The 14,317-nt window shown below is 32.3% G+C and overlaps 1 protein-coding gene across 5 annotated transcripts in view; it reads right to left on the minus strand.

Annotated features, from left to right (window-relative positions):
* PHF14 (PHD finger protein 14) overlaps nucleotides 1-14,317 on the minus strand; it is a 199,670-nt gene that overhangs the window by 108,977 nt on the left and 76,376 nt on the right. For all 5 annotated transcript variants that reach the window (XM_073238772.1, XM_073238773.1, XM_073238771.1 and 2 more), the window contains exons 15-16: nucleotides 893-943; nucleotides 654-775 (exon numbers count right to left, since the gene is read on the minus strand). In XM_073238772.1, the coding sequence (XP_073094873.1) occupies nucleotides 654-775; nucleotides 893-943 (173 nt within the window). The remainder of the gene's footprint in view (nucleotides 1-653; nucleotides 776-892; nucleotides 944-14,317) is intronic.

Consider the following 14,317-nt stretch of genomic DNA (forward strand, 5'->3'; position numbering starts at 1 on the left):
CCATTAATCCAAAGGAATAGCCATTGTGCAACATGATCTGAGATTCCAGATTAGCATTATGTCTGATTAAAAAAAAAAGTACCAAAACAAAACAAAGAAACAACAAAACAAAAAACAACAACAAAAAATCTATCTAGGCCATCTTTTCACCTTTCTTTCTTTCATAAGAGAGAAGCATTTAACACATTTTTTTGATAAATGGTAAGGTAGTGCTAATGAAGCTCTTGTCTTACTATTTTCATCATATTGCTTATCATTATTGCTAATGAATTTCAACTTTTATAATATACTAACAGAATTTAGTAATTTTATTCTGTGAAATAAAAAAATCCCATAATAATCTTGGTACAAGATGTTTTATCACATTATTTTTCCAGCCTCTACATACAGAGCATTGTCAACTTATCTTGTCAAGAGAAAATGAAGTCTGCTGTGTTCAAAATCTAGATTATCCCTCTTAATTGCATCTAAATCCAAAGAATAACCATGTGTGGCAAGTTAGTAAGTGGATGAAATCTGTTTCTGAAGTAGTGTTTCCACTAAGATTTTAAAGTCCTATACTGTGATTCCCCGCCCCCCATTATATCTGTGATGAGAAAATGAAGAAGATGGAATTTAATCCCCTAAAAACAAGGTATCAGCACCCAGTTTACCTGACGAGATTTTCATTGTCTCCAGTTCCCTTGCAAGTTGCACATTCAGTTCGTAAATCTTCAGCCTTTGGCTTCTTTTGTAACACAGACTGCCTTTGTCTTCTTTCTCTAGGAACTCTTTCCTTCCAAAAAGAGAACAAAACAGAACAAAATCAGGATATGAAGAAGACAAAATTAATTTAAATGAGAAAAGTTTCTCAAAATTTAGACTGTGTAAAAAATGCTTAACTTATTCCAACCTCATGTTTTTCTTCCTCAGGAATGAAGCTTCGTTTTCGTCCTCTGGTTCTCTAGGGGAAAAAAAGCCACACAAAAATATCTAATGTTTAATTAATAATAAAAATACATTTTCTCTATTAAAATTACTGCTTAAGTTTAACACTTGGAAAATTATTATTTCTAAGTAATGCTTCATTGCTCTATTGCACTGTTACAATTTGTCACAAGAAATAAAAACATGACAAATTAAATACATTTTACAGAGCTTTACTAAATAACACAAGTATTTGATTGGAAAAATAAGTTCTCCAAAATTAGTTTAAAGAATTGTTTCAATATTTCATACATCATATAATTATGATTTACACAGAGCATTAAATTTTCACAACTTATAATATTTCTACAGCTGAAATGCTAAACCTGGACTCATACTACATCTGTTGTGTATGCCTGTGTGTGTGTATGTTTGTGTAACATCAGGAAACAATCAATTTTTAACAGCTGCAAAAAAAGTGGGGGGAAGAGATCTCAGATGTCCCCAGATCCTAATTAAAGTACTAAAATAGGATATGACTTATTTCAGACATAAATTTGCATGCTGTATTTCAAAATACATTTACCAGTATAAAGACAGCATCTAAACATTTAAAAGTAATACAAATGTAGTAAAATTTTATAGCCAACATGTTAAAAATTCCACAAATGTAGCACAACCTCTGTACATTTATAATTCCCATGGGCAGACAACTGCTCATTAGAGAGACTGGAAGAGAAAGTAGGCACAACTCAGTGTTCCTAAATTACTGTCATTTCAGTTTTTCATAATACTGTATCATGTTATTTAATAGCACGGCTAATTGCACACTGTTTAATCTGTCCCTAGATAACAAAGAATTGACCAAATTAGTCATTCAAAAGATGTAAATTTATACTGAATTAGAATCTACCTTTAAACAGTATCCCCAGCTAAGCACACACATATTAAAGTTTCAGAACATCAGTGTAATACTGACAACCCTATCCAAGTTCTAGCAAAAACCTTATCACTAGCTCTTTATCATCTTTCCCTCTTATGACATTTCTGTCCTTTATACTTCAATTTCCGTCCTCCAACACAGTCCATCCCCAAACTGGTAAGGATCACATCATACTGATCTTTTGACACCAAATTAAACTTAATGCAATACATATTTTATAAAAGCTCAAAAAACTTGTTTTAATAAAGTAAATAAGTTGTTAGATTCAAAGTCATAAATGATTACACTAGGTAATACAACTGATAAAAGCTGATATAAAAGATTAATTATTATTCCTTTACTAGTTTCAATTTGCATAATTTAGTGCATATAGGGCATTTTATTAATTATCAGAATAACCAATATCAAAGGGAAAATATTCAAATTATTCATTTGAGTTCTGTAAACACCTAAGAATGCTCAAAAGGCCTTCAAAAATGTCCATGTTTTTCCCCATTCAACCCATCTTTTAAGTAATGAAGCAGGAAATGAATCATCTAGTTTTTGAATCACTAATCATTCAACTAATTTTTGAAGTATGTATAAATACTACAAGTTAATGTTTTCAATTCTTTTGAAGATATATAATTATTTTGAAGATATACAATTAATATTTTAAATTTTCAAACATTTGGGATGATTTCCTTCAACTTTTAAGTTTTTCATACCCATATTACAGTAGTATTATAAAGCATAATACTGATTAGTAATATATACAATAGCATAGTTACATTTCTCTTATAAATTCCTTCTTATGTAACTATATATATATATTTTATTAAAGTACTATTTTTTTAATGAATAACTATATTTATAATTGTCTGTAGCAATCTTCAATTAAGTACATTTATTACCTAATGGTATACTCCTGTAATTTTAAGTAACTACACATAAGCAACATAAACAATTTGCAGCCAGAAAAAGAGACTTGCTACAGGCAATATGAAATTATATCATCTTAGAGCTCTTGATCACACAGCTGATGACTGACAGAGGTCAACCTCAAACCCAGGTATCTCAACCCAATTTAATTTTTCCTGCATGCCAAATTCAAGATTAATAATTTAATCCCAAGTAAAGATGATCAAACTTATCATGATTTTTTCTTCTCACTTGAATAGTTAAACATAGCATTGTGCTGCCTAAATGAAGAATTCTTACATTTCAAAACAAGTAAATCAGAGAATTACACCCAACAGAGAAGAGACCTCAATTCCTTATATTGACACTGTCTTCTACCTAATTTGGTATCCTATACAGTACAATGACTAACATGATCCAGCGCCAAAGTAAATGGTAGCAAACTTCTTCAGCATTTATCAATGCACTAATATTTCCAAAGGAAAAAAATGTAAGATGATTTAATCCAAACACAACTCTTTACAATACCAAGTCCTCCAACCAAGAAAGTGCTGAGAGCTGTGAGATCTTTCCTAGTTTTAATGAAGTGACAGCAACTGTTAACCATGACAATTCAACTGCCTATGACCACAACAGACAAAATACCATAAATATGAAGTCCCTGAATGAATCAGAAGATGGAAGTGGAGTTAAAAGGAGGAGAGATGAAAAAAAGCAAAAAGAAAGTAAAACCAAAACATGTTTGGCTCATCCAACAAATTTCAACTATCAAAGAGCTTGCTTGATCTTAGATGTATAGAGAAATACAGGCATACCTCAGAGAGATTGTGGGTTCAGTTCCAGACCACCGCAATAAAGCAAATAAAGTGATTCAAATGAATTTTTTGGTTTCCCAGTGTGTATAAAAGTTACGGTTACACTATGCCATAGCCATTAAGTGTACAATAGCACCATATCAAAAAAAATGTACGTAGCTTAATTAAAAAATACTTTCTTGCTAAAACATGCTAACCATTATTGAATCTTTAAGCAAGTCATTCTCACTGATCACGGATCACTGTAACAAATGTAATAAACATTTAAAAATGGAAATATTCTGAGAATTACCATGATGTGACATAGAAACCCAAAGTGAGCAAATGCTGTTGGAAAAACAGACTTGCTTCATTCAGGATTGCCACAAATCTTCAATTTGTACAGTATCTGTGAAGCACAACAAAGCACAATAAAAGGGGGTATGTCTGCATTCATAACCAGGTGGTTATTTCATGACATACACTCAGACTGACATAACCTTAGAAACAAAACAAAGCACCAGGGTGAAAACAGCATGTGGAAAATGTAAGAATTTTATTTAAGGATGTGCTTTATATGCTTTAGAACTTAACATATATGTATTACCTAGAAGTTCCAAATCACCAATTGAGGATTCCAAACTGTGCTTCCCTTTGTAATTATTAAGCTACTAAAGTAAGTGAAAGTTTGAAATAGCATCTTGACACATTCCTATTTTTCTGTTCTTTTTTAAGGACCTTATTTGCTTAGGGAACAATGACAATCTGACTTGCTTAGGTCACCTGGCTTTTTATCTCTTTATGGTACATTTACTTGAAAACAGGAAATGATAAAACATCCACAAATAAAGTGGCATTGTATTAGAGACAATGTATCTAAGTTAGAAAAGAATAAAATATTTCTAGCTACTAGGCATCATTTTAATAGTATTCATCAGAAACAAATAATTAAATATTTCAATAACTTCACTCATTAGGACTAGAAAATATGTAACAAATTTTAATGAATTCTTTAGAGCTGGGATGTACAATTAAGTCAAATGCATGACGATTTTTCCAAGTTTAGAATGATATGACAAATAACCTAAAATTAAAACTAAAAGTCAGTGCCTCAACCTGTCTGATATCATAAGATGGGTTTCACATATTCATTTGTGCACTGTTTTCTCTAAATTTAACAGTTATCTTCTTGATGACAAGCCAACATTTATGTAATTAATAAATAGGCCATATGTCATCAGATGAAATATAATGAAAGATACATGGTCAGATGAAACATAAGGAATGCTTCCCTATATAATATATATATATATATAAAAAAGAAAATGCTTATTCATGAGCAAAATTCCAAATTCAATGTTAATTAGGACTATTAAGACAAACATTGAAAATCTCTGTCAAGCTAAATACCTTCAGATTTATGCTGAGGAATAAATGCAAGCAGCTGTCTGCCAGTTGTTTAAAATCCTTCAATATAAAGTTTGTATTTATATGCACACCCTAAAAAAATATTTGTTTTCCAGTTATAAAACAATATATTAAAAACAATCAGACGTTAAAGCTCATAATATATCCAAAAGAAAAATGTTACATATATAAACAAGGTGTGAGCAAAGTGCCATTTGTTGCTGCTGGCTATTGGCATACAACAGACAGAATGGTTATCACCAAAAGTAAGTGTTTTCCCTTCTTGTCAATTGACTATAGACTTATTTTTATATCTAATTTAATTTATATTAACAAGGGTAGGAAAGTAAATGGAAGAATAAAAAATAAATCATGAACAATTTTGCTTAACAGTGTAAATTAAGATAACCACAAGCCTAAAAATATAAAATATACATCTTATAAAATAAAGTGCTCCTATAAAATCCTCTTCACAGATAATGGTATATTCAAAATAAGTAAAATCCTGAAGCTCTGCCTAGATCTCATTCCTTTTATTTCATACTCCTGGGAGTAAATAAAAATACTGGATTTCCAAGAGTTATTAAAAAGCAAGGCAAAAGCTTTTGAGTTTTGATTAAGATTACTGGAGCTAAGGACAATCTCACTGGATCTCATCCAAGTGAGCCAAAGTAAGTTAATGAGTATGGTTCAGTTCACCACAAAAATTTGTGACAGGATTTCTTCTAAGGCTCTATGAGAGACAACAGTTATGTAATCTGTTTAGTACCTCAGAGGTTACCTTGAGTCTGATAATACTCAATTAAAACTCTGATATCTAAAGGCCCCATATCCCTTTCCTCCCAGAACTATAATAATTTAAGTAAATAGTCCAAATAAAGATAGTAAGTAAATTATGACACAGACACAAGTAACCTTTAATCATTTCAATAGGGCTGAATCCAAATGTTTCTATTTTCCCACAACCTAGCATCAAAAAGACTATATATATAAAACATAGTCTGGGTTTTTGAATTCTTAGGACTTTGACTTTGTTAAAAATATATTATATTTTGCAGATGTGTATAAGTAGTTAAATGTAATAAAGAAGACTATCTGATTATCAAATGACTGCCACTTGGAATAGGCTAGTGATTTACAATGTTCAATAAGATGGAAAACAGATTAACCATGTGTTTAAGTTTATTTACAAAATAATGATGTATAAGAAAAGGTACTTCTGAAAACCAGTATGGTTTCAGTCAAAGCTAAAAAGTGCTTTGACCTTTTATTGAATTTATTTTTTCAAAAAGGAGATATAAAATGAAATAAAAATGCATGAAATAGGAAGAAAGATCTGACTTCAAAGAGAGTAGATGATGATGCATGTGTGTAAAAGACTATGGAAAGATAGGTCCCAACAAGTCCTCTGGCACTTGTATAAAAGATGAAAAGTCACTAGATAACATAAAATATAAAGAAAACAGAAAGAAAATCTGAAAGCTTTCAAGTTACATTAAAGGTCTTAGGAAATATACCAAGAAGTACAGACACCAATTTTAAAGTAACTTCAAAAGGGACATGAGCAAGCTAATTTATATTTTCTTCAAAAGTAATTTCCTTGCCTAAAAGCAAGTGAAAAGTTTCCACATAAAGATAATGCAGAGACAATGTCTAAATAACAAGGTACTTAAACAGAAGTATCCCAAGCTGCCTTTACAGTAATTCTACAGTTTCACCAATGAAATATGATTAATATACAGAAGAAAGAGACCAATTCTCTTCCAAACAATAAATGGCTAGAAAAAAGATTATTTCAAAGTACACTGGCTTTAGATACATAGCCACAGTGAAAATGGAAAGAACTCACTTGTGAAGTACTCACAAAATATTCACTTTGAACTAAACCCTGTGGTAGGTAGTGGACATGTAGTGGTAAACAGGACAACTCCTGTTCACTTGGACTTTATGTCCATGAATCTATGGATAACAACTACATAAATCATTATTTATAAACATGATAACTACAACTAAGGAGAAGTATAAAAATCAAATAACATGCTGTTCAGATTTTTCCAAATCTCAACTACTGTCAAAATCATTCTTAAATGCAGGAGTCAATCATATTTTTAATAGGCTTAATAATGATATAAAACTCTATATTCACCTTAAAGATGGGTATAGAGAAAATGCTAAACAAATTTTTTAAAAGTTCTCAAAGGAACACATTTAAGTGTGATGCTAGCAACCCTAAAAAGAAGGACTGGAAAAAGAAAAGAATTCAGATTAGCAAGAGGATAAAAGAACCATGGATGGTAGCAAAAACATTACTAAAACAACTAAACATAGGATCCATATAAGACAATGGAAGAGAAGGAGGTACTTAGGTAACTAGGGTGCTGGTAACTGAGAATATAGATGGCTAGTGAGCTAGAAATGTAAAGGAGGATCCATAACATGCTGGGGTCAAAGGAATTTGGATCTAATGGTTATTTCACACATATCTTAAAATTAAAATCAAATATTATTTCATACAGTCCTATCAACCCAATGCAAAAAACCGTTCAAGAGATGTCCCTGATAGTCATACAGCTCAACTATTCCAAAGAACAAGGCAGCATGTTTCACTGTAATATATTTTTAGTTGTTGGTCTGTTTCACCATCTGAACTTACTCTACATGTATGTAACAGAAGTTTAAATATTTAAAGATAAGTGACCAGTCTTTATTATGTAAGGAGTCTCTGTTCACTCCTTTATAACTTAGTTACAGTTGTAATAAGTACAGCAAAAGAAACTTGTACTAAGGGAGTATTTTTTAATACATTCAAAGTATCAAGAGTCTCTTTCTAGAACTTCATTGTGCTATCACATTTGGTTTTGTTTTCTTAGTTCATATGAACTAAAATTGGGGCATGATGGCAGCAATAATAGAGTTTTAACTACTGCTTTACAACAGATGTATAATTTCAGTCATTTTTCATTTAAGAGTCCAACTAGAAATACTACTGTAGCACTATGTTACATATCACCAACAACAGAGATGGAAAACTACCTCTGAAATATCATCAGTGTCACTAGCCAACAAAGAAATGCAAATCAAACCATAACGAGGTATCACTTCATATCCACTAAGATGGCTATAATGAAAGGACAGACAATAAGTGTTGGTGAAGACGTGGAAAAACTAGAGCCCTCATACACCTGTGGTAAGAAAGGAAAAGAGTACAGATACTTTCAAAAACAGTCTGGTAGTTCCTCAAATGTTAAAATTGGAGTTGCCATATGATCCAGCAATTCCACTCCTAGATATATACCTAAGATATGTGAAAAGTCATGTTCACACAAAAAATGTAGACACGAATATTCACAGCAGCATGATTTACAACAATCAAAAAGTAGGAGGAAAAAAACCAAAACCTACAAAGATACAATAAATGACAGATGAATGGACAAATACTAACTGGTATATCTATATAATGGACATTCATGGGAAAATGAAATGAAGTACTGATACATGATGTAACATGAATAAATCTTAAAAATGTGCTAAAATAAAAGACCATGCATTATATAATTCCACCTTTATGGAATGTCCAAAGTAGACAAATCTGTAGTAACAGAAAGTAGATTAGTAGTTGTCTAGAGCTTGGGTTTGGGAGAGTGGGGAATGGAGTCACTGCTAATTAGTATAAAATTTCTTTGTGTGTGGGGGTGGTGGAAGGTGGAGGAGGGATGACAGAAATTTTCCAAAATTGATTGTGGTAATGGCTGCACAACTTTAAGAACATATAAAAACCAGTGAGTTGTACAACTTTTTAAGTAGGTGAATTGTGTAGTACGTGAGATATACCTCAACAAAGCAGATACAAAAGAAATACCAGCCATAACTGGATCAGGAGTTAATTTTAATTGTAGCAAACTTAAAAAAATAATGAACTAATTTTCTAAAACTGATTAAAGTGTTAAATTTCTTTTTTAACTTGTATCTAACTAAAGCAAAAATGCTACTTATAAAATTATTTCAACTTCCAACATGATGTAAAAGCTAATTAAACATTGTAAAATCCACCTATTAGCTCTATATCATTTACTAATATAAAGCATTTAAGTGAGTATGAATAAACTACTGCACTAGTGGAACTTTCCAAAAGAATGAATGAATATGTCATTCATTTTTAACATCTATGACAAGTAAAAGTTACATGGTGTTATAAATCATTTCCCCATTTTTTCAGTTTTAAGTATCAAAAGAAATACAGAAGTCACTCTGTATATTAGTTTCTATCACTCCCATAAACTATTACAAATTTAGTGGTTTTAAAAAAACCAAGTTTATTATCTTACAGTGCTACAGGTCAGAGTTCTGACACAGGTGTCACTGGGATAAAATCAAGGCATTGGGAGAGCTGCATTCCTTTCTGGAGGCTGGGAAGAATATGTATGCTTGCCTTTTCCATCTCCTAGAAGCTGTCAACTTCCTTGGCTCCTGGCCCCTTTCTTCCACTTTCAAAGGCAGCAATACCAAATCTCTCTAATCCATTGGCTGTATTCATATCTCCCCTTTATTTATAGCCAGGAAGGTCCTCTGCTCTTAGGTACTCATGTGACTAGATAGAACCCACATGGATAATCCTGGTTAATCTTCCCATCTCAAGGTCCATAACTTTAACCAGACCTACAAAGCCTCTCTTCCCATATAAAGTAACATATTCACAGGATCCGAGGATTAGGATATAGCTACCTTGGGGGGCCATTATTCCACCTAACACATTGTGGAAGTAGATGCATACACTAAATGAATTCATTAAAGCTATCAGCTTATAGATGGAAATGGGGCATTTAATAGTGATGGACTATTTGAAAACACGTAATAGTAACAACAGAAAAACAAAATTCTTGAGTATATAGCAATCACACAAACTCATATAAATAGATATATGTACTTTATCAGTGACATAAAAGTATAAAGGATTTCACTTCTTCCCTATGCTGTCAAGAGATCAACCCCTCCCCCATAGGACACAGGAGGCACACCTCTGGAGAAAAACCACCAGACTCTGGACAAGGGATTACTGAGTACACAGAAGGGAGCAATGAGCAACAGAAACCAGAGAGCTTAAATGCAATTCTGCTTTGTAAACTGAGAGACTATTAGCGCCCTTCCCCTCACCTGTCCAGGAGTTGGACAGTCAAAATAACACCTATCGGTTAGGAGATGAGAGAATAATTCTACTAAATTGATGTGGAAAAAATCCACAGGTACTGACATTTTTTAGGGGGTTATGAAAAAAAGGTCTCCTGATCATAAATTCAATCTACAGGGAAAAGAGTGCATACATGAGCACCTCCACAAATAATTACTTTAAAATACATATATATGTGTATACACACACACACACAAACACACACAAGTGGACATCCAAGTATCTCCTGGCATCTGAAAACTTCAAGATGTAAGAGATGCACATGAAAAGAAATAAGGAACCCAGAAGAAATACAGTCAATGCAGAATACACAAGAAAACTGAAAAGTAATTATAATTAGTATCTCTAAAATGAGAAAAGAAGTCTTTGCAATCATGAAATAAAAACATTTGCTATTAAAAGAAAAAGGAACAATTAAATTACATACATCCCAACTCAGCAATTTAGTCAAAGGTTGGAATATAAAGCTGAGAAAAATCTCCCAGAAAGCAAAAAAAAAAAGAAAAAGAAATCGATAATATGATAAATAAGAAGACTAGAGAATTAATCCAGCAGGACCAACACACAATTAGTAGAATTTCCAGAAAAAGAGAAGAGAGAAAATAGAAGGATGGAAATTATCAAAAAAATAATAGAAATCTGTTTGTTAGAACTAAAATACATGAGTTTCTAGATAGAAGGCTCAATGAATTCCCAGAAATGAAAAAAAAGTATACCACATCAAGGCACTGCATCATATAGTTGAAAACACTGGAAAAAGAGAAAATCCTAGCAGTTTCAAGAAAGGGTAAATAAAAGCAGAAAGCAATACTGGAAAACAGTAGTTAGCCAAATGATGCTTAAAAAAAAATATGTACTGGGTTAACATACTAAATATATAAAAAGCTCAACACCAAAAAAACACATAACCCTATCAAAAAATTGGCAGAAGACTTGAACAGACATTTCTCCAAAGAAGAAACACAGATGCCAATGGGCACATGAAAAGATGCTCCACATATCTGATCATCAAGGAAATACAAATCAAAACCACAATGAGATACCACCTCACACCAGTCAGAATGACCACTATCCAAAAGACAAGAAATAACAAGTGTTGGCGAGGATGTGGAGAAAAAGGGGCCTCCTACACTGTTGGTGAGAATGTCAACTGGTGTAGCCACTGTGGAAAGCAGTATGGAGGTCCTCAAAAAACTAAAAATAGAAATACCATATGACCCAGTAATTCCACTTCAGGGAATTTACTCAAAGAAAACAAAATCCCTAACCCAAAAAGAAATATGCACCCCTATGTTTATCACCACATTATTTACAATAGCTACAATATGTAACCAACCTAGGCAACCATCAAATCAGTAGATGAATGGATAAAGAAAATGTGGTACACATACCCAATGGAATATTATTCTGCCATAAAAAGAAAAAAACCATGCCACTTGCAACAACATGAATGGATCTAGAGAGTATTATACTCAGTAAATAAGTCAGGTGGATAAAGATAAATACCATATGATTTCACTTATTTGTGGAATATAAATAAAAAAGCAAAACAGAATGAGGAAAACAGCAGTAGACTCATGGACACTGAGAAGGATTGGTGGTTACCATGGGGGAGGGGTTGGGATGGGTAATGAAGGCACAGATTATGTCTTCTTTTTCATGTTCCATTCACCATCTATTGCTCAGTGCCTTACAATATTAGTTGCTCAGTAGATACATGTTGAAAAAAATTAACTTTATCATGGTTCAAGACAGAGTCAAAAGCAAAGACTAGAGAGTATGGAAAGACCTGGATTCCCATGCAGCCAATTTCTTACTGCTTAATACAGAGAACCATTCAACTCAGGAATACATATGACCAAATACAGTACTAAACAGTGAATGTATCACAGAATAATAAAACAGGAACTTCACATAAAAGATACTGCCTACAATTTTGATAACTGAAGAAAATGTAACACAAATCATATTTCTATACATTATAAACAAAAGTTCATCTTAAAATACTACCTTCCCTTTACCAGATTCCAAAGGTTTACCGAAGAGACAAAATAAGTTAAAGATCAAATCACTGGGAATTGTGTTGCATGCATCAGAAGTCACAATCTATCCTCTATGTACTGTAAGATAAAGCTGAAAATTAGCAAAATCAGAGTAGATGAAATAACTGCAGAATTACTGGGGTCTCCAAAGGTATGAAGAAAACAATTAGGTCTTAAAGCTAGATTATATAATTGAAAAATGTACGATGTGATACTAGACAATGAATGCATCACAGATCAGTAAGTAAAACAGTGCCCTATAAGGTCAATGGGATTGCAAAGTTGTTTTGGATCAATGCCAAAGAAACATCCTGGAAAGGTGAAAGAAAAAGCTACTATTTGAAACTAGGGGAAAGGAAGTACTATAATAAAAATTCATAGTTGAAAGATTAGAACATTTTAAGAAGTCCAAGATTGTTTTTTTGCCCAAGTTAACATAGGAAATCAAAGTTGAACACTATATATGAAGTATAGTCATTTTATACTTAAAGGTGGGCTAGGTATATAAATGAATTTACTGTGCTATGAAAGGTTTTCAGGCAAGAAAAGAAAAGCAATTCTCACAGTACAAAAGAAGCTGACTTAACATATTATATTAAATGAGATTCCAGTCCCAAAGACTAAACATTTTCATTTCTATAATAAATGAAGAAAATGTATTTAAAAAAAATCCCAATTATTATTATTGGCTATCAATGCAGAACATAAAACTACTAGGGAAAACTACCAGTTTTCTCCAGAATATACAATTAGACACATGGACACAACACAGGATCACTTACATATGTGAAACAAATACTAAAAGAATTAAAGGGGGAAATAGAATGCAATACATTAATTTTAGGAGACTTCAACACACCACTCACTCCAAAGGACAGATCAATTAGACAGAAAATAAGTAAGGAGACAGCAGCACTGAACAATGCATTAGAACAGATGGACCTAATGGACATCTACAGAACACTCCATCGAAAGCAACAGGATACATATTCTTCCCAAGGGAATATGGAACATTTTCAAAAATAGAGAATATTCTACGCCACAGAAAGAGCCTCAGTAAATTTAAAAAGATCAAAATTGTACAAACCAGCTTCTCAGATCACAAAGGTATGAAACTAGAAATAAATTACACAAAGAAAATGAAAAAGCCCACAAACACATGGAGGCTTAATAACATGCTCCTAAATAATCAATGGATCAATGGCCAAATAAAAACAGAGATCAAACAATATATGGAGACAAATGACTACAATAATTCAACACTAAAAAAAAAAAATCTCTGGGATGCAGCAAAGGTCATGCTAAGAGGGAAGTATATGGCAATACAAGCTTACCTCAGGAAAGAAGAACAATTCCAAATAAACACTATGAACTCACAATTAACGAAACTAGAAAAAGAAGAACAAATGAGGCCCAAAGTCAGTAGAACGTGGGTCATAACAAAGATCAGAACAGAAATAAATAAAATTGAGAAGAATAAAACAATAGAACGAAACAATGAAAGCAGGAGATGATTATTCAAGAAAATAAAAAAAATACATAAACCCCTAGCTAGACTTATCAGGAAAAAACAAGAGTCTGCACAAATAAACAGAATCAGAAATAAGAAAAGAAAAATCACCATGGACACCACAGAGATGCAAAGAATTATTAGAGAATACTAAGAAAATCTGTATGTTAACAAACTGGATAACATAGAAGAAATGGACAACTTTCTAGAAAAATACAACCTTCCGAGGTTGACCCAGGAAGAAACTGAAAACCTGAACAGACCACTTAACAGCAATGAAATTGAACTGGTAATTAAAAAACTATCTAAGAACAAAACGTGTGGACGAGAGGGTTTCACTGCTGAATTTTATCAAACATTTGGTGAAGACCTAATACTCATCCTCTTTAAAGTTTTCCAAAAATAGAATAGGAGAAAATACTCCCAAACTCATTCTATGAGGCCAGCATTACTCTAATACCAAAACCAGGCAAAGACACCAGAAAAAAAGAAAATTATAGACCAATATCCCTGATGAACATACATGCAAAAATACTCAACAAAATATTAGCAAACTGAATTTAAAAATACTTCAAAAAGATCATCCATCATGATTAAGTAGGATTTATTCCAGGGATGCAAGGATGGCAC

Source organism: Manis javanica, chromosome 6 (genome assembly GCF_040802235.1).
Source record: "Manis javanica isolate MJ-LG chromosome 6, MJ_LKY, whole genome shotgun sequence".
Classification (NCBI taxonomy): Eukaryota; Metazoa; Chordata; class Mammalia; order Pholidota; family Manidae; genus Manis; species Manis javanica.